Source organism: Polypterus senegalus, chromosome 11 (assembly GCF_016835505.1).
Source record: "Polypterus senegalus isolate Bchr_013 chromosome 11, ASM1683550v1, whole genome shotgun sequence".
NCBI classification, from domain to species: domain Eukaryota; kingdom Metazoa; phylum Chordata; class Cladistia; order Polypteriformes; family Polypteridae; genus Polypterus; species Polypterus senegalus.
Window position 1 is genome coordinate 65,504,938 of NC_053164.1, and position 21,684 is coordinate 65,526,621.

General features: G+C 37.6%; 1 protein-coding gene across 1 annotated transcript in view; it reads right to left on the reverse strand.

Moving 5' to 3' along the window:
• Positions 1-416: 416 nt before the first annotated feature.
• LOC120539114 (macrophage mannose receptor 1-like) overlaps positions 417-21,684 on the reverse strand; it is a 47,327-nt gene continuing 26,059 nt past the window's right edge. Inside the window, exons 5-8 of the mRNA XM_039768885.1 lie at positions 9,466-9,807; positions 8,992-9,306; positions 2,860-3,201; positions 417-713 (exon numbers count right to left, since the gene is read on the reverse strand). Of these exons, the coding sequence (XP_039624819.1) occupies positions 520-713; positions 2,860-3,201; positions 8,992-9,306; positions 9,466-9,807 (1,193 nt within the window). The 3' untranslated portion in view covers positions 417-519. The remainder of the gene's footprint in view (positions 714-2,859; positions 3,202-8,991; positions 9,307-9,465; positions 9,808-21,684) is intronic.

The following is a 21,684-nucleotide window of genomic DNA, read 5'->3' on the forward strand; positions in this document are numbered from 1 at the left end:
AATGGCTGCATTGTGTCATACTGCTATTTTTGGAAGGGGGGCTTTGACTATTAAAAGTTACTAAAAAGTATCTGTTCCCCTTTAAAATACATATTTATTTATTTTCTGATCCAGGTGCTTCGGCTTGGAGTGCATCTAAACAGAACAAGGTGCAAGACAGAAATGAACCAGATGAAATTGTAGTCTAGAGAATGGCACCACCTTATACTCAAGGATAACAGCCTGGTTCTGCAATATTAGAGGTAAAGTAAGACAACACTCAAGAAAGTACACCATTGTTGAAACCTGATTTAACATTAAATAAGTAAAATCAGAAATGTAAAAACCAAGTAAGAGACAATTTTAATTGTTGATCAAAGGAGATCTACAAATGAAGGGGTGTTTCTTTAAGCAAGAAACGGAAGTCCAAAGGAAGTTGTTATCTTTAGAGATGACAGCACAATGGTTGGAGGAAGAGATCTGTGTGGGTGAACCACTGGTCCAGTTTTGGTAACTCAAGGACGTTTCATCTATCCAGAATCAGAATCCAAACACACGGCTTTGTCTTAGTCCCAGCCACACATTGGATGAATTGGTGGTATTTACTAATGTAGCTATTATATTCTGCTCCATCTCTGAGGAAATCCTGATGAGGTTGGAGTTCTTATTTCTACAGTAGTCCACAGCCTCTTCCCAAGTGGAACTGTCGTTGACTAAGGTCAAATTCCAGCCAACTACCAAAAAAACAAAACAGTGCATATATTACCATAAATTAAAAAAAAATCATACACAGACTAGTAATACTACTTTATTATACTGTACATTTCAATTTGGATGCAAAAGATCTAATCAATAACAAAGTATTTTTTTGTGTTCATAAGAATTATGTATGAATGTTCTGAAGTTATTTAAATTTTTTTTTTTGTCCACCACCTCTTGACTCACCCATACTTATGATATACCTTTTGTCTCATTTTGATGTCTACTTATACAAGACATCAAACTTTTTGGGATTCCCCCTATTTTTGAGGGGACATCCCAAACATGCCTTCATTTTAGTACATTTTTGGACCATGATTTGTGCAGGAAGTTACGCCCTTAGGATAGAGTAAACCAATAGGTGTTCTCAGAAAAAATTATCAGAAGGACTTAAAGATTGTGCATTCCACATCAACGTACCCTAGAGGGTCACACCCTAATAGGATACGAGAGGTCAAAGGTACTTCTTTTTAAAAAAAAACCTTGAAAACATGGAGATCTGTAATGTAGGCATGTGGACTGTTGTTTCATGCTATTTGGAGGGTGTTGATCATGAATACATTTTTGATATTTGATTCTTTACCTGTGGATCTGTCCCTCTAAGAGCCACTCCCGGGAGGTGAAAAATGACAACTGTCAAATATAAACATGTGGGATATCATTTGAGACTATTACAAGGTAAGTGATTATGAATAAGATGTTAGTTTTGGTTTCTGACATTTCTGATCCTTTACTAGGCATCTACAGTAGCCCCCTACGGACCTCTATCAGAGGGTGACAGAAGACACATTTTTATTATGATCAAAAATATTTACACTTTAAACATTTAAATTGAAGCACACATTTTAATATTTCAAATATCTGACACAACTATTTTTGTATATGATACACTTCTACCTCATGAAATAAATCATTACATTTCTTATGAACACCCCAAATTAGAGTGGCTTATGCTAATTCAGACTTTTTTTTATTGTTGCCACATTGCTGGTGACCCAATACCACATGTGCTGCTCCTTGTGAATTCATTCAGACCATTTAAAAGTTTTCAAATGTCCCAAGATTACAAATGACACTAATCCCTTCTTAGCCATATCTGTCTTTTTATTACAAGGCCACATTCTTAAGAGGAAAATAAATGAAAAACACAATTAGATGCTGGCTGCCATCATGGTGAAATGCTTAGCACTCCTGCCTCAAATAGACTTCTTTTTTTTGTGATACCAAGTTAGTTTTTTTTAAAGTAAAAGTTTTTAAATGTATGCTTGTTGTGAGTTTATGTTTTCAGAACCCTTTGTTTTCTATGTGTTTATTTTATACAATGCTTATTATTGTCTAAAAAAATAATCCTCATTCCTTTTTTTGACAACTTCAGATTAATTTCTAACTGGCCTTTCTTTATTAAAATCCTAGAAAAGACAGTCACCACCTGATCGAAGCATAATGTAGCCCCCTGTGATAATGGAATGAAGACAGGTGTCTTAGCTGTCCACAAGACTAACTTCATCAAATCCTATCTTGTGAATCCTGAAAACAAAGAGGATTGATTTTTGAACATGCGTTTTAGGTAGAATGCCCAGTGGGGGGCTGGGCAGTCTTTTGTCCATAGAACCCCTGCAGATTTTACTTTTTCTCCAGCCTAACTGGAGTTTTATTTTTTTTTCTGTCCTACTGGCCATCTGACCTTACCTTTTTTGTCACTTATACTTTAATATTATTGCCTAATCTTAATTGTTTTTCTTTTCTTGTTTAACTGTTTTTCTTTAACGTTTGGTAAAGTATTTTGACCTACACTGTTCTCTATAAAAAATGTGCTATATAAATAAATGACGTTATTGTTGTTGTTGTTGTCGTCTAGGCTGCCCTTGGGTTGTAGAAGAGCAAAGCCTTAAACGGTCTGATTAGATCTAATACAAGTGTTTCTATTTCCTTTTACACAGATGCTTTCACTATGTCTTAGAGTATACATTTTAAAATGTTTTAATAAATACTTCAAACTTCTGATACTAACAATATGATGATGGTAATGTAATGTAAGTTTATATCTTTAGTTATGTTACTTAAGATTTCCTTTTTCTTTCTTGAAAGATAGTTGGACAAAACAAAAAATGTGACACTTACCCTGGGAGCAAATTAAGTGCTTCTCTGTACTGTATTGAGTTATAACACAACATCCTTTAATTTTAACCTCAGTGCAATTTTCAGGATGCTGTTCGTTGTCTAATAATTGTGATTGATTGCTGTTATTTGTCAATGTTGATTTCTCATCATCAGACCACTTGGAGGAATTCTTGAATAGACCAATCCAGAAAGGCATGTTTTGTGCTTTCTTCCTTATCTCTTCATTTTCACTCTCATTTCTTATACTGACCAAGTCTGTGTAGGTCTTTTGACAGTAGTTCAGAGCTCTGGTCCAGTTCATACTCTTATTTATCCAAATATAAGTGTGATTGTATTCAGTTTCTGTTAAAATAAAAATTTGGAATACATTTAACTTTTTAGATTTGTTAATTTAGTATTAACATCTTGCCTGAAGAAGAGGCCGGAGCTGCCTCAAAAGCTTGCATATTGTAATCTTTTTAGTTAGCCAATAAAAGGTGTCATTTTGCTTGACTTCTCACTACATTACATTTTATTAAATTTAACCTTTTAAAATGATCTGTCCCCAGACAAATGCTGGTCTGATATTATTATCATGTGTTTCATTTTCATTTTCAGTTCTTGAAGCCCTAATTACTATTGTCCACCGGTGGTAGACACCAACTGGATTATTTTCCCAAGTTAATTTTTATTAGATACAGACAGTCCCCCAAATCAGTCCAGGAATATGCCATGTATGGTACCTCCTTAGAATGCTACTTGAAATCTGTTGACACATTTGTAGATATATTGAGTGTGTTCATTAAAGTTATCCAATATGGTTCCCAGATATTTAAAGCTGCTAACTCTCTTAACTTCTTCTCCATTAAGAACCAGTGGTTGTACTGGTTCATCATTCTTCCTAAAACTAATGAGCATATCTTATGGGGTGAGATAGGAGTCCACCTATAACTTCTGTAATATACTGTAAAGGATATCCAGCTTCTTGCTGTTAAAGGCTAAATTAAAATTAACAAACATTATTTTCATAAAAGGGTTTGGTTTTCCAAGGGTATATACTGTAACTGGCATAAGGAACAGACATGACTGCATCCCCCACTGATTGATTCTGTGTATGAAAACTGCAATGGATCCAAAGCGGAACAAACCTGTAAAGTAAGGCAAGAACAAGCGACTTCAAGCATTTTGCTAAAAGTGATACAAGTGCCATTGAATGATTATCATTTAATACTATATTTTAGGACTGGGACTTTAGAGTCTCTTCCAAAAGCGTTGGCACTCTGCGCTCTTCCAGGGAGCAATTGAAAAGCTGACACAGGATTCCTGACAGCTCCCCAAATTATTCTTTAAGGACCCTTTACTTAATTAAATCACTTCCTGGAGCTCTGTAAGGCTTCAATTTACTCTGAACTTCGCAGTTTGTATTATAATTTAAAAAGATCTTAGAAATAAAAACAGTAGAATTTTTATGACTGAATGTTGTCCCATCTGGTATTACTCTAAATAATTTAATAATATTATTGTGATAAATGTTAGGTGTTCTGACTAGGAGTCTCAAAGCATGTAAGTCCCAAAAATGCCCACTGGGGGTGGGGGTGTGGGGGGAAAATCCCATTTAAAAACCCTGGCTAGCAGCAGAGCACCACATAGAATCTTTATAAAATAAAAAAGGTTTGCTACTCACAATAATGCTCAGTAACACCATGAATTTCTAAAGAGCACAAAAAGCATAAATGAGTTCCCAGCAAAGACAAACTAAGTTCCAATTCAGTAAAAAAACAATGTCAAAAATGTTCAACAAAGTGCAAAAAAGTGTACGCACGGAAGAAAAATAACACAAGTAAACTCACAGCTCCCTAGCACATATAAATAAACCACCACGGACTGTAGGAATCCCTCTTTTATTGGGTTGAGGGAAGTCCCTGGAAGTGATGAGCAGGTGATCCCGCCATATACAGGCATATAAAACAAAGCAGATAATAAATAAAAGAATCATCAACAATGATGTTAATGACTCAAAAATTAACAAAAAGGACCAAAAACAAAGATTTGAACCCTATCCAGGGGAGGAACCCTGGCTGAAATATAATGTTAAATTTATTTCTAACACCTATAATCTTACAAGAAAGTCAGTTGATAAATTTTTTCATACAGATGTGCCCAAAAATATTGTCTTGTTATGTCATTTTTTAAATTATTTAATTCTAAAGAAGGAAATAGAGGAAGGCTGGAGCCTAGGTTTCAAAGCAAGCACAAACCCTGTAACCCCCCTTTTACTCAAATAATGCACCATTCTTCTTGATAAGTATTGAAATGAAAAGATCATCCCATCTTGAATTTCCTTAGTGTCCAGTGGAACAAAACATAAAAGCCATAAAAAGAACTTGAATCTTGTTTATTCCACAATGATATTCCAAATTGACAAGGATAAAATGTTTGGACCCTTTGCAAGTTATAGGAAATAATTGTCCCGTAGTGATCCTTCCATCAGGTTAATTGACTTTCAATGATTTTCACAAGTGTCTTTAATCTTATAATCACTCATTCGACAAGTTGAAATGGAGATGAAACTCACACAAATTTTTTATATTACACTAAACATGGGAAAGAGAGGAAAAGGCAGAGGAGGCAAGATAGATAGTAACAGTCAAGCATGGTCAATGTAAAGGTGACAAGACCCTCTTCAAACATTTTAATGTTCTTGTGACCACTGTTGCCAATATTATCAAGAGGTTTTGGTCCCATGTGATTTTAGCTGACATCTGTAGATGTGACTGCACAAGAAAAAGTGACTCATAAAGACTATGAATGATGGGAACCAAGGAAAACGTCAATACATGTCCACTCTGTCCTCCAAACTCTAAGTACAATAGTTTCAAGTCACACAATTCATCGATGGCTGGATTAAATTGTAATCCATAGTAGAAAACCTTGAAAAGACCCCACTTCTATAAGAGAAACACAAACAGACTCTGCAGTTTGCCATAATGCAGATTGTTAAGCCATGATACATCCGAGAGAGTGTCCTTTTAAATAGACAAAACAAAATGAGAGCTTTTCAGTAAACCATACCAACTCTCCATTCACAGTAAAAAAATGAAACTTTCAAAGAAAAGAACACCATCCCTACCGTGAAAAGTGAGGTTTAATGATGTTTTTAGGTTGCTTTTCCAGCTTCTTTCAGCCTGTGCAGGGAGCAGCAAAATAAGAAGATTATCAGGGCATTTTGGTGGGAAATGTAGAAATCATCTTTAGGTCAGGGGTCCTCCAACTAGTTAATGAACCAAAACATACTTCAAAAAGTACTCAAGAAAAGAAGAAAAAACACTGTACCATTCTGAAGTGACCTGCTATGAGTCCTGATCTCCTGAAAAAGCTGAAAGTTGCAATTGGGAGAAGGCATCTGTCAAATCTAAGTGAATTGAAGAAGAGTGGGCCAAACAATCAATTCAAAAATGTAGAAATCTAACTCAGAAATGTAGAAAGTGCTTGACAGCAGTTATTGCTTCCGAAAGCTGTGCTGCAAAATATTGGATTAAGGGAACTAATATTTTTGCACATGCCATTTTCACTTGTTTAATTATTTTAAAATATGTTCGTCATAAATCAAAAAACAAAAATTCTGTTCTTTTATAAAATGCGATTTAAAGAACTGTAGATACCAAACACTGCGGTGGGCTGGCGCGCCCTGCCCAGGGGTTTGTTTCCTGCCTTGCGCCCTGTATTGGCTGGGATTGGCTCCAGCAGACCCCCATAAAATGGATCAATGCACAATATTATCAGCATAAAGAGAGATTTTGTTCAGTTGCTTCCTTCATAGTCAATAGTCATGTCCGAGGATGGACTGGACAATGAGGATACCTCACATGCAACGGTTAGTGCAAATCAGTGCTCAGTGCTTTTATTCACAAAAAAAGGTGAAAAAAGTACAGTGTTCAAATAATCCATAAAAATTATTCTAAAATTGGAGGTTAAAAGTCCCATAAATAAATACATCCAGAAACAGGTTAAAAACACAATTAAAGTCCGTCAAGTAAAACTCTCATGAGCCACAGTACATTCCTCTAGAAACCACATCTCTGCTGCTCGCCCATCAAGGTCTACTCAGAGAGCAAAGATGCATAACAACAAGCATAGCCATTTTTTTTATTGGCTTGTGACCGTATCACCCTGTGAACCCTACTCCTTTCTCCTGCCACCATCCCTCTGCCTTCAACAGGTTCCCACTGGAGCAGTTGGACACTCCTCCTCCTAGTACCCTTAGCAGCAGTAACCAGGCCCTGTGACCATCGACTGCTCGTTTTTCTCAGGGCCCCATTCCTGACTGCCGCCCTCCTCTCTGCAGCAGCACTGGCTCAGCCATGATTCTAACTTTTCACTTTCCTTCTGTTTAATATCCCTTACAGTATTTTGCTCTGTTCAATCTCCCCCTCTCTTAATCATGGACTCCAGTTAAATTCTTACAGGTGCAGCATGCTAATAACCATCTTCATATCAAATACACTTAATCCAGATCATTGTTTTACTGGTAAGATTCTAGCATGACAGCATTGGATGCAACCAACACTGGAAGGGTCACCATTCTTATGAGGAGCCCCATCCTTGATCACAGTAGAACTGGCAGTTCTCACCACTTAATCAAACATGCATGTCTTTAGCATGTGGGGAAAAAAACTAGAGTCCATGAATAAAACGCTAAACAGACATGGAGAGAATATGCAAAATCCACAAAGAGTGAGAAGGACTAAATTGAAACCCATGAATTCATTTATATTCATAAATGTTCAGTAAAGGTAGAAGCATGGTTTAGCTGATGAACCTGATCATTGTGAGAATCCTGCTTGGCTGTTTTGAGTGTGTCAGCTTTCTACTGTTTGAGCCTGGTATTCAAAGATCTACTGTAAGGGTCCCAAATTGACTTGAACCTGGGAATTAGACAGATATCATTCTTAGGTTAAGTTTCAAAACCTTAGTTACTATGGCCCCACTGCATTTGAGGAAACATTTATAGTTGGGTGAAGAAACAAGAGTGCTCTGCTGACACATATGTTCCAGCAGTTACCACTTTAGAAGCTTATTTTTCAAAGTCACTCATTCTCCAGGTCCTCTGTTAGTGTGCAAAGCCACTGGCTCAGCTGGTTCTTCATTTATGACATCTCTCAGGCAAAGAAAGTATAGTACTTTCAAGGTAAAATAATCCACTATTTATTAACTGAAAAATGTAAGCCATCACATTTGAGACAGGCTGCTTCTGGAGGTGAGTGATCCCTCATCAAATCATATAATTGATTGCACACTTGTGAAACCTCAGCACACAATACCTAGGACACGTCACTCAAGCAGACAGACTCTGAGGACAACGACACTGCATTTCCCATTTTCCAGAGAAGGTCTGCATCGACAGACATGCTATCCCATTGCAGCAATGGTGGTGCAAATTCATGTGCCATTAGAGTGCCTGATCACCCAGCCCAAAGCCAAATATGTAGAATATGCCATAAAATGCTGCTGTGCTACTTTCAGAACACAGCCCACCAATTTGTGTGCATCAAATCAAATCTTCAGAGTTGTTCAGTTTGAAAGTTTACTATGTTTACTAGGTAGGTCTGTGCTGGACCTCGCCAACTAACAGATGTCAAACTTCTGTATTGAACTGGGACACTTACATCTTCTTACATTTGCCACTTCAGCTCACACCACTTATGGTTTATTTATGTAAATTATCTCTTTTTCAGGTAATATGTGGTTATTCATTAAGAGTGTTTTATTTGTAAAACCTTATTATATTAAGTGATTCCTCAGTAAAATTATACAGATGCAAATTTAAATTCAATATATTAACCTGATCAATGGAAAACATTAATGAATGCCCTTTAAGCATTTAACTGGATTTTGTAAACTGTCAAACTTATTTAAATAAAAGCAACTATGAGTGTGAACACAGGAAAAGCACTGTACAATTATTTACATTTATAAAATTTGTTTCTGAAAAAATGTTTGTCCAATAAATAGATCTAGCAGCTGATGTAGATTTTAAGAGAGAAATAATAAAAGAATAAATTACTGTTTTAAATCTATTCTTTTGCAATCTTCCTTTACTATGATGTCATAGAGGCTTTAAAGGTGACATTAATAGGATTACAAAATACCCACCGTTGTAGCACATGAAAGGTTTCTCTTCACTGCAGTCTGAATCATTCCAAGAACCATCTGACTGGAGCACTGCACATGAAAACTCTCGTTTCCAGTTTGTGTATGTGAGGGGGCTTCTGTTTGACCACTGCCAGTTATCATTTTCACGGCGGAGACCAATCCAATAATTTTTATCATGTGGAGTTTTCAGATTCTGATTTTCTGTTTGGCTCTCCACCGTCATCAAATCTGTGTAGTTGTTTCTGCAGTACCTCTGGGCATCAAGCCATGACAGTGAATAATTCACCAAGTCGAATGGTGTGGTCACTTTAGACTCTAAGAAACAATGTAAGCATATTTACAATAATGTAAATATTAACTTGACTATTTTATTAACCTGATTATTCCTCCTTTCCTTAAATCTGTATTCATTGCAAACAATCTTTAAATGAGAAATATTTTTGTAATAACTAAAAACACTATACAGAACCTTACTGTTAGTGCAGAAAAAGTAGTTCATTTTCCCACAGAAAGCATCATTCCATGTTCCATCTGACAAAATCTCCACACATGCTTCATTATGACAATAATTATCTGGCTGCTTATGTGACCAGATTTGAAATGTTGAATTCTCTCCATCAGACCACTTCCAAGGGTTGTTGAACAGACCAATCCAGAAGGGACTGCCTTGTGCTTTCTCCATTATCTCCTGATTTTCACTCTCATTTCTTATACTGACCAGGTCCTTCTTGTACTTCTCTCGACAGTAGTTCTGAGCGCTTTTCCAGTTCATTGTGCTATTTATCCAAACATATCTCTCACTTATGTTGATAGTTTCTGTGAATACACAAAATATAAAGAGACGGTGTTTAAAAGAGAACAAAGTAATATAGGTCCTCCTAATTTGCCATGGCATTTTAATAGAAGAGTAAATGAGATTTTTTTTATATTGTGATGTCCTGATTTTGCATATCTCAAATATACTTAATTAATTTGTGTACAACTTTGCTGTAATTTTAAAAATCAAAAAGCTTTATGATTTTTTTAAAATTTTCATTTAGAAATTACTAGCTGGAGCACCTCCTCGAATAAAAAAAAAATGGGGAGAAACCATCTTTTGGAAATTCAACATGGTTAAGCTCACCCCACAATGAGACAAAACTATTTCTAGATAAAAGAAGTAATCAATGAGACAATGAAACTATTATTAGTTGAGTAGAAAATAATGCACCTGTGGACTTAGAGGAGGTCCTACTTTGGCTGGTAAAAAAGTTTGTGTGTGCTGATGACAATGTCTTCCCTATGTTGGTGCTGATTTTTTGGGTTGCCACCATCCCATTACAATCTTTCTTCCCAATATGCCATATAGCCTGTATTTTAAGATGGACCAATGGCAACACACATACAAAATTTAGTGACAATCAATTCCGCTGTTTTTGAGGCATTGGCAAACCAACAAACCGTCATCCAAACAACTTTTTATTTTATGTACTGTATATAGATGAGTCACATGCAAATGGCTATTAGAGAGGTGCAACATGATTAGATTTGAGGATGTGTATTCAGTATCAAATTACCAAATTTTTGTAATTTGCCAATGGCTTTGCCAAACATTGACTGTATGAAGCAACACCCTTCTGGATATTCTCTGATATTCTTTGTTTCTGTTTCTTTTCTTTAAAAAAGTATCTGTTGCTGCTCTGTGACAGTCACTCTTGTTGGGCTACTGTAGCTATCATTTCAAGGTAAGAAGCATGATCCTTTGTGAGACAGAAATGCAGTGTGACATACATATTTAGTAAATTTTGCAGAAATCACAACTTGTGAAATTTCAAAAGAATGGAAGAATGGACTGCTAACAAATTAGCTTGTAATGAGTGAGTATGCCCATAATGTAATCTTGTTTGAATTTCCAGTTGCTATTCAACCTAATGTACATATTTTTAAAATGCATGAGAACAGTACAGTGCCATGGGAAACATACACAGGAACAACATGCTATGACTCTGGGAGTGTGAAGAAGTACAACTGACAATGGAGTGACATTGCTGCCACTGCTTTTTAAAATGTATGTACAATTAAAAAGGTAGCGGCTTTCACATGATGTGACACAGTGATGGCTATCTAGAACTTAAGCTGTGTTTCATGGTGCAATTAATTGACTCTGATATTTAAATAAAATATAATATTTACTGTCACTGAGAAGAAATTACTTCATCTGTTCAAATTTCTTACTTTGCATCATTTAATGCTTCAAAGAAGATGGATCATCCTCCTTCATAATCCAAACACAGCATGGACATGTCAAATGACTTGATGTGAAATCTCGAATATATACTAACATGCTTACTACAAAAATGCAGACCAACTTAACTGACAGACATACTCAAAAAACAGACATACTCAAATAGATTAAAGAGTCTGGGTTAATTTATTCATCATGTTGACAGCCAGCCAATCGGAATATCTAACAATCACATGTTGCAAAACCCCTGCGTAGAATTTTATAATAAATATGCCTCGTCTGAAGAGCAACTTCAGAAGAGGACAAAGCAATGTCAAAGGAGAGCGAGAACAGCATCAGGAGAGGGCACCAGCCATATGCGACCGCTTTCATCTGATCAGCAAAGCATCTAATGAACAACGTCGAGTGCCAGATCAATGCCACCCTGGGACATTCATCCTTGACATCTTTACTTTTCTGTAAGCTTTTCCTAAAGACTATATCCAGATTTTACTATCAATCTTATTTTCTACTAGCAGAATACCCGCGCTTCGCAGTGGAGAAGTAGTGCGTTAAAGAAGGAAAGAGAAACAAAAGGAAACATTTTGAAAATAATGTAACATGATTGTCAATGTAATTGTTTTGTCACTGTTATGAGTGTCGCTGTGATATATATATATATAGCAAAATACCTGCGCTTCTCAGCAATGTCGTGTGTTAAAGAAGTTATGAAAAAGAAAAGGAAACATTTTAAAAATAATGCAACATGATTGTCAAAGTAATTGTTTTGTGTATTTGGCGGCAGCGTCACGAAGTTGTTTTCGTCTAGCTGCATCAGAAAATGTACCACAACGTCTGACACGCCTCCTTTTCACTGTTTTCTCACAGCTTGGATTGCTGCTGTCATAATGGGTTTGAGTCTACATATATATATATATTGTGGCAGTAGGGGGCGCTAGTGCTCCCTTGAACCCTCAGGTACAACTCCAGACACCAGGTAAAAGTCCAAGACTCTTTATTGTTTACTAACAATGTGCACAAAGCACCCTCCACACTACTCATTCAATCACTACTAACTACAATAAACCAAATATTCTCTCCTCCTCGCCAAGACACTTGCTCCTCTACCTCCCAGCTCAGCTCGTTGTCTGGACTGAGGCACCGCCCTTTTATAGCCCCTGACCCAACAGTCCACAGTTCCTTATTCCTTCCGGGTCAGGGCAATCAGTCCCTTACTTCAATACTGGAGCACGTTGTTCCTTCCCGTCACGTGACCGTGACGTACTCCCGAGTCATAAGGCACAAAAGAGCCCATAAGCCCCCCACAGCGACTCCTGGTGGCCCCCAAGGTATCCAGCAGGGCTGTGTATAAATACTACAAAGTCCATGAGGCCCTGCTGGACCTCGGGGCACTATCCTGCTGTCAGGAGAGCTCCTCCTGGCGGCCTGGGGGTGAGGACCGGCATGAGAAGCCGGCAGTCCTCCACAATATATATATACTGTAGACATACACACATATATTTATATATATATATATACATATATATATACATATACATACATATATACATATATACTGTACATATACATACATATATACATATATATACATATATACATATATACATATATATATATACAAATATATATATACATATACCTGTATACATATATACATATATATACATATACATATATATACACACACATACATACACACACACAAATTATATATATGTGTGTGTGTGTGTGTGTGTATGTATGTATGTATGTATGTATGTATGTGTGTGTGTGTATATATATATATATATATATATATATGTGAACGATAGGGGGCGCCCTCACTCCCTTGAACCCCTGTCCACGACTCCAGACACCAGGTAAAAGTCCTCAAGTTGACTTTATTTTCTTGCCACAGTGTACAAAGCACACTCTCCTCCACAATACTCATAAATCACCAATAAATCACAATAATACACAATAAACCAATCCTCCAGCTCCCAGACGTTGCCACCCTTCCACCCAGCTCAGCTCGTTGTCTGGGAGTTCCCATAGTCCTTTTATAATCCCTGACCTGGAAGTGTTTCTGCCCAATAGTCCACAAGTCCTTTTCCCTTCCGGGTCAGGGTAAATAGTCCCTTTCTTCAACCTGGAAGTCCGTCGCTCTTCCTGTGACGACCCTCCGGGTCACAGGGCACTGAAGAAGCCCTCGGTCCTCCCTGCAGCTCCCTCCTGTGGCCCCCACGGCATCCAGCAGGGCTTTGCATAAAAACTCCAATGTCCATGATGCCCTGCTGGTCTTCTGGGACCTCCTCGCTGCAAGGAGGTCTCCCCCTGGCGGCTTGGGGGTATTGGCCGGGATAAATGGCCGGCCATCCATTACAATATATATATATATATACACATACATACAAACATACACACAGGTATATATATGTGTTTCAAATATGTATGCGTCTATATGTGTGTGTATAGCTTTGGTCACTGAGTGCAAGGGGAAAATAATAAAATATAGTCTATAAGTTATTAAACAGTAAAACATTAACGTTTTAAGAAGTACAGGTACATTGAGCACTACTGGAGTGGTTGCGAGTAAACTACATTTTAAAGATTGTGTAACACAACAGGTAAGTAGTACTAACAGCAGCTAAAATGTATATGGATCATCTCTCGGTAGTAGATCCCTTTTGAAAGGCGCTACACGACGGCTGTGGTATAGAAATTACATTTTCTATGTGAACGTTCAAATTTCTGCCTCTGGTGATGTGCCTTACCGTCATTACCAGCAATTAAAGAAAATTAGTTTTGTGTCCTCTGTAGTGTTAAGAGAGAAAGGCTTTGGTTTGGGATAAAAGGAAAAAAGGTGTAAAGAAAGGAAAGTTGCCTTTTTCTTTTATATAGTATAGAGAGATGTGCTCGCTGATGTTATGATCGCCTTTTGGGGTCAGTGGCAGTGGGTCTTGTGTAGACTGGTGAGATGTCCCTGCCATTAATCGGCTGTGATGGCACTGTCAGTCCTCCACTCGTGTGCGTGTCTTCATAATCCGAGCTGATGACCTCATAATCGTATACGTGCAAAAGAAATCGCCTTAATATTAGTTTGCCGCGGTGTAGAAAAGGGGTCCCATGTTTGCACTTGTCTGGGCTATAGCTCAGGGGGAGGATGAAAAAAATTAAAAGTGCTCACTTTGACTTAAGGCAGAAGCGCAGTCAGTGTCTCAAAGGCCGGCACAGCTATGCGCGCGGCTGCTCGACTTTTGCAGGGCAGGAGACGCCACTTTTTGCAGACACGTTCACAATATCAAAAGTCTCAGCGCTCTTTGGAGGTCATTTATATATATATATATATATATATATATATATATATATATATATAGCAAAATACCCGCGCCTCGCAGCGGAGAAGTAGTGTGTTAAAGAAGTAATGAAAAAGAAAAGGAAACATTTTAATAATAACATAACATGATTGACATTGTCATGAGTGTTGCTGTCATATATATGCCTGCCTAAATAAGTCACCCTCGCTTCGCTTTTACTTTTTTACCATTCATTTAATCATGGCTAGTGGCGGAAAAATTATAAAATGGAAGGAGGATTACACTGAGTGTGGCTTTACCAAAACAATTATTGATGGCGAATCGATTATTCATAAAGCTTGAATTGGTGATCTGTTTTTCTGTGTTAACCTCATATTTTTCATTACTTCTTCTCAAACCAAAAGGGTGCGAGCGTAAAATGAATCGGGATGCGCTGATCAATGTAATCGGTGTACCAGGAAATCATGCATTGACAAAAGTTCCCCTTTGCTTGTAATGCAAAGTGTGATTAAATGCATTATTTTTAACGCGTTATGGAGCACATGCATTGAAGCTTCTCAGCTGTGCTTGTGCTAAGAAAAGGAAAGATTTTAAAAATAACGTAACACGATTGTCAATGTAACCTTTTGTAAGTAGTGCCTGGAGGATTCAGTGTGGAGAAACTCTAGAGACAGCGTGTGTATTAACTTGTGGATTTTTCTGTGAGTATTTGGTGGCAGTGTGACGAAGTTGCTTCAAAAGACGGCATTAGCCGCGGAGCAAGCTCAGAGCGAAATGAGGTAAATGGGAGGGGAGATGATGACGTGACTCCCCCACCCGCCTTAACTGTCAATTCCCCACAAACACAGTCTCTCGGAATTTGCATAAGCACACCCCTTCACCTGCAATTTTAACTTAGTTACAAAGTGATCAAAACTCTCGTTTATATCCTGCGTCCTCTCATTAAACTTGTATCCCGCATTACCCGTGGCCATGAGAAACGCCAGCGGCAGCCTGTCTATGAACTTAATTTAAAGTTTAGGTTTACACCTTGCTTTCTTTCCGAAGTAGCAGCACTCATGAATATGGTAGTATATGTGACTCGCTCGCTTCTTATTGTTTCGCTGCCTTCTCAATTATATAATGCATGTTTTCTTAAGCGCTTTTTGGAGGTCTTCCTGGTTTTCTACGCACTGCGTTGACAGTCAGTTCACGTGATTACGTGGGAGGTGTGATGATGTCACACGAAACTCCGCCCCCCACGGCTTTTGAGCTCAACTCCATTATAGTAAATGGAGAAAAATACCTTCCAGTTATGACCATTACGCATAGAATTTCTAAATGAAACCTGCCCAACTTTTGTAAGTAAACTGTAAGGAATGAGCCTGCCAAATTTCAGCCTTCTACCCACACGGGAACTTGGAGAATTAGTGATGAGTCAGTCAGTCAGTGAGGGCTTTGCCTTTTATTAGTATAGATGATTCCTTGTTCTATTGGGTGTTATTATTCATGTAATAAATACCATGCTACTTTTAGCTTTCTATAATTTGTCTTCATATTTAGAGTGATTGTGGTAATAAGGTAATTTTATTATGGCCACCTGGAGCACTTAGACATTTGTCATACACTCCATGCTGCAAGGTTTACTAAAGGCTGAGGTGTGAGCCCCACCCAATAGTAGGTAACAGTACGTAAAGTATGGTATTCTTGGTTGATAAGTGGCCTATAGACATGAATGTTGTCCCTTTGTATGTCTGAATATATTCCTAGAAACTAAAGTAATATTTAGCTCAGAGATATATTTAAAATATTGTATGTTATTCATGCTCACAATAAGTAAGTCTCTTGAAATGCTAAGAGAGTGACAATTTGTGTTATTCATGGGGCACTTGTATGGTTAAAAGTAGTAGAGAAAAACCAGCCGTGTGTGTGCCATTAATAGGGCACTGTTGAGTTTTCTGTGTGTATGTGTATATCTATGTATAGCATGTGTGTGTTAATCTTAATGTGTGACAGCACACCAACCTGGTAACAAATCTGATTAGTACACTTATCCTTAAAGAAAATAGGGTAACTAGAGGGAAATACGATAACACAACCACTTTTTCTTTTTTACTGTCATATATCAATTTCATTTGTCCAAACTAATTTTGGTTAATCTATATGGATAAAATTGTAACACCTTCTGTCTTTTGAATTGTTTGCCTACGTTTGATGTTGTTTATCAATTTTGCAAACTATGGACCTCATTTGAATCCTCACATTGCATCTTGTCTGTTTGTTTGTCTGTCTGATTGTTTGTCAATCATGCAAAAATGACTAAGTTGATTTTCACAAAATTTGGCTTGTAGGTTGCCATTGGTTCACCGTATAATATAAACTATAGGTTTTCAAAAATTGCTTTGAAGAGTGGTGTTGTAATGGGGCAACCTAAAAACTGTGATCTTAATGAAAGTTTGCAAATATCATAAAGCCAATCTTAAAATCCAGGATACATGGTATTTCAAAAATTTCATTAGGAATGGTGGTTGTAAGTGGGATCTGGGGGCTTGGATCACAGGTTAGTCAAGTTTAACGAAATTGTACATGTATGCTATTGTTTATTCAATGTAAAATCTGGTCTTCAAAGCCTTTCAAAAGTTCATTTATGAAACAGATTTGTAATGAGTATGGAAGGGTTCAAAACCAAAATTTCATTTCCATGGCAACAATAATAAAACTATGCATTACTGCAAACAGCTGCATGGATGTTAATGAAATTTTGCATGTATATTACATTAACCGAACTTAACATACAGAGTTTACAGAATTTCAAAAAGTTCATCATGAACAGGGGTTCAGTGGAGTAAACAACACAAAAATCAGTTGTTTCGTCCAGCTCAATGGTTAAATAATTCAATGAGCCATCTGATTTATTAATGTGGAATTGAACATGTGTTTGTGAAACCACAGTAAGCCAGGAAGTAGGAAGAAGTATTGTTTATGGTTCCAAACCAGTTACCACAATTACGAAATCCATTCATACACAAAAAGAACAAATTCTTGGAGAGCAGATAAAATGATTGCTATCAGTGAAGAAATATAGATGAAAGATGGGACACATGCATCCAGAAATAGCAAAAGGGTCATTATTTCAGAAATGCATAAATATTTGCTTTCTTACTTTAAATTAGCAGCTATACCACATTCACTTCAGAAAAGGTACACCACCTGAAGCTAAGCGTGTTTGGGCCTAGCCAGTACTTGGTAGGGAGACTATCTAGGAAAAGCTTGGGTTGCTGCTGGAAGAGGTGTTGGTGAGGCCAGCATGGGCCCTTTCCCTGTGGTCTGAATGTGGATCCCAATGCTCAAGTGCAGAGATGGGAACACTGTGCTGTTAAAATTGTGCCATCCTTTGAATGACCCCTAAAAGATCCCAGGGTGTCCTCCATAAAGAGTAGTGTGTAGCCCAATATCCAGGCTAAATTTCCCACCACGGTCTAGTCATTCTGGCCCCCTAATCATCCTCTCTCTATAATTGGCTATCTCTCTAACCACTTAACCTAATAGCTCATGTGTGGTGAGCGTACTGGTGCAAAAATGGCTGCCGTGGCATCATCCAGGTGAATGCCACACATTAGTGGCAATTGAAGTGGCTCCCCACTCACTGAAGCACTTTGAGTAGTGAAAAAAAGTAAATTAAAGAATTATTGTTATTATTATTATTATACACCATGAAACAAATGTACCCAGGCAACAAGAGGTACTTCGGTGTCTTAAAGGATGTTTAATATTTTTCAAGCTGAAGTTATTTCTTCAAAGTCATTGTATATATTAGTTTGCCACATGAAACTGCATTCCATAAAGAAGTATATTTTATACATTTTAAAAAATGACTAGCCTGCTCTTACGCTTTGTAATGGAACTGAAGGGTAATGCGGTCCTATTAAAAGAGAAGCCAAATACTTTGGAGTAAGAAAATGAACCTTGTGCATTTCTGAAGCATGCTTGTGACAACAAAAGTAAATTGAAATTTTTGTCCTTGATCATTTTCTTAAAGTAAAGATGTGTTTCATGCTCATTTGTGTACTTTCAGCAGCTGCCATAAGTGGGAGTTATGACAACCCAATGCCAAAAAAAACCTATACAGTAATGAAAATGGCACATATATGTTTCACTGTATTACACTGCATTGTATTTTTTAATAAAAGTTTTAGGTTTAAAAAGCCACTTTTTCTGCGGTTTCAGCACACAGAATAAAAAAAGTCAGAGAGTGCAATAGAGCAGATTAAAAGACCACAAATCAATTATTGATTTTTTAAATGCATTGCTGAGGATATGTTAATGAAAGAGCTGAGCACAATTTTTTGACTGGGTAAATTCACTGACACTCACTGAAACAATCTGCAGATACCTGGGAAGAACAGGCAGACTTCATGTGGAGGTCTGGCACTGTGAGGAAGGAATGACAGCTCTGCACTACCACTACCACCTATATAAAACATGTACATATGTACTGAACTTTCTAAACTGCAACAAGTTTAAACATAGATGAATGACCTTTGTTAAAGTTGCCCAAATGTATATGTGTATGTGTGTGTGTGTGTGTGTTTACCATACAATGGACTGGCACCCTTCCAGTTTGCAGTTGGCCAGCATTGGTCACAAACATGAGATTATTTTTTTTCTTTATCACAAATACAAACTACAAGATGTAAGTAACATATAAGTCCATAATAATGTTTAGGAGGAACATTCCTTTAATCAAGACTCTTTACTTTTCCTCAATCTACAGTCCTTCTGTACAATTTAATTATTCTTCCTATAACAATTTCCAAGTCTCTAAGTACCACCTTAGTAGTTTCTGGTGCTGTCGGGAGGTTATTAACCTCTTCACATATGTAAACATCAGAAAAATGTAAGAGCATTTTCTTTTTTATAACTCCACCCTTCAGTTCCTGACACATTTCACCTCCTTCCTGATAGTTATTTTACTACAATACTGAAAGTATCTCTTTGGGTCATCTTTTGCTTCTTCAACTGCCTTTAAGCCTTCCTAATATGTTTTTAACTGTTTGAACAGTGGAACAGTTTTTATTTCAGGTTGAAAAGCACCCCTCCACCACAACTAACCATCTGACTTATCTCTCTTACAGTCCAACTGCACATCCCCTTTACACATTTCTCAGCAAGAAGTCTGCTTGCTCTTCTTGACAAAAATGTTATAATGCTCCCAGCCCAGACATAATTTTTTCCTACATACTAAGACATTGTGCTGATCAGCTAGCACATCTATTTACAAACATTTTCACTTAGTCTTTGGCTCAGTGCAAAGTCTCTGCTGGTTTCAAAGAAACTACAAACATCCTTGTGCCTAAAAAGTAAAATAGTCTCTGTCTAAATAACAGCTCTATAATAACGATTCTTTGCCATCTCAAATCTGTCACAAATTCTCTCTTTGATCCTGATTGCTCCCCATGCCAACAATTTAGTTAAGAATGCATTAAACATGGCTCTTCACTACATCTTACAGCATTTAGACACCTCATCTTCTTACACAAGAATTGTGTGTATAGATTTCAGAGCTTCTCCATAGCAAACCTCTCTGTATGAATTTGGACTATGCCATATACAGTATCTCTCACTTCCTAAGGAACATAGGTACACAGTGAAGATGTGTGAATATCAGCCAGGGTCCCCTCAAGTCTGTGCTCTGTCTCTGTTCCCCTCTCCACGCCATAGTATGCACTTCCAGTGGCCCTTCTGGTAACCTGCTGAAGTTTGCTGATGACACCACCCTGATTGGTATGATTACAAATATGGATGAGGAGCTATATTAGGGGGGAGATGAATCAGTCTGTCTATTCGTGTACCCTCAACAATTTTAACTAAAATTCCTTGAAAGTAGTAGAAATCATTGTGGATTTTGGGCAACAACCCACCGCAGAACACACACACACCCCCACACACTAAGTACACACTAGGGACAATTTAGGAACGCCAATGCATCTAACCTGCATGTCTTTGGACTGTGGGAGGAAACCAGAGTACCCGGAGAAAACATGCAAACTCCATACAGGGAGGACCTGGGAAGCAAACCCGGGTCTCCTAACTGCAAGTCAGCAGCGCTACCCACTGCACCACCGTGCCGCCCCTTGTTATGTGTGTTGATGTAAAACCAAGAGAATATCCTAGCAACTGTGTTGTCTGGCAATAAAGTTTAAGTTAATTTCCATTTGGATTTCTGTATTTTGGGGAAAACTTGTCCTGTATGTTGTGGCGAGCGGCTGGATGCCCTAAGTGTGGAAGGACTGGGGGAGAGAGTATTTTCAGGACAATTTCTCCCCCGGGCCGACAGAGGGCAGCTCTCTTGGTTTCCAGTGGGGCCACAGGTCATGAGCATGGGAACTCAACCCTGCTGGGGCTCGTGGCCACTGCCAGGGGGCACATGGACATTTTCAGGGCCCTGTTTGGCCAGAAGATTCATTCCCATCATTATTTAGCCAAATGTATGTTATTCCTTCCAGGTGCCCTCTAAAAAAGGGGCCAGTTCCCACCATTCTTTGGACAGAGTTGGAAGAGGACAAATCCTGAAGAGGAGTGGAGGCGAATGGACAGATGGCAGAGAAGGAACTATTGTGGTGTGTCATACTGTGTCTTGGTGCTGGTGTATGTGCACAAGAACTGTAAATAAATGGGTGTAGTGTGGCAGAACCTATCTTGTGCCTGTATGTGTCCGGATTGGCTTCACAATGTAAAATATTAAAATCTTCCCTACACATCTTCATCTGTCTTTATATGTAAAACCCTATCCCAATTTATTTTATTTAATTGCTGATACATCTGCTAAAAATTTGCCCTACTACAATTAAACCTAACTGTTTTAGTTTCTAGCGCTTCTAAAACACAGTGAAATTATATTATATTATGATCACTAGAAACTAATGATTTGATGATTGCTACCCTGAGTTCTATCCTAGTTATCACAAAATGCTCAATCTAGACAACTCATAATTTTACTATATTTTATTTAAAAACAGCCATTGATTACATCCAAAATGTCCTGCTAATGTACTCCACTATTTGTAAAGCTAGCCCTATTAATTTTTTGGTAATTAATTTTGGCCTTGACTATAATATTCCCCTAAAACTTGCCTTTTGAGGATTATTAAAAAGGTATATAGTAATACAATTGTCACTATTACATGATCTATA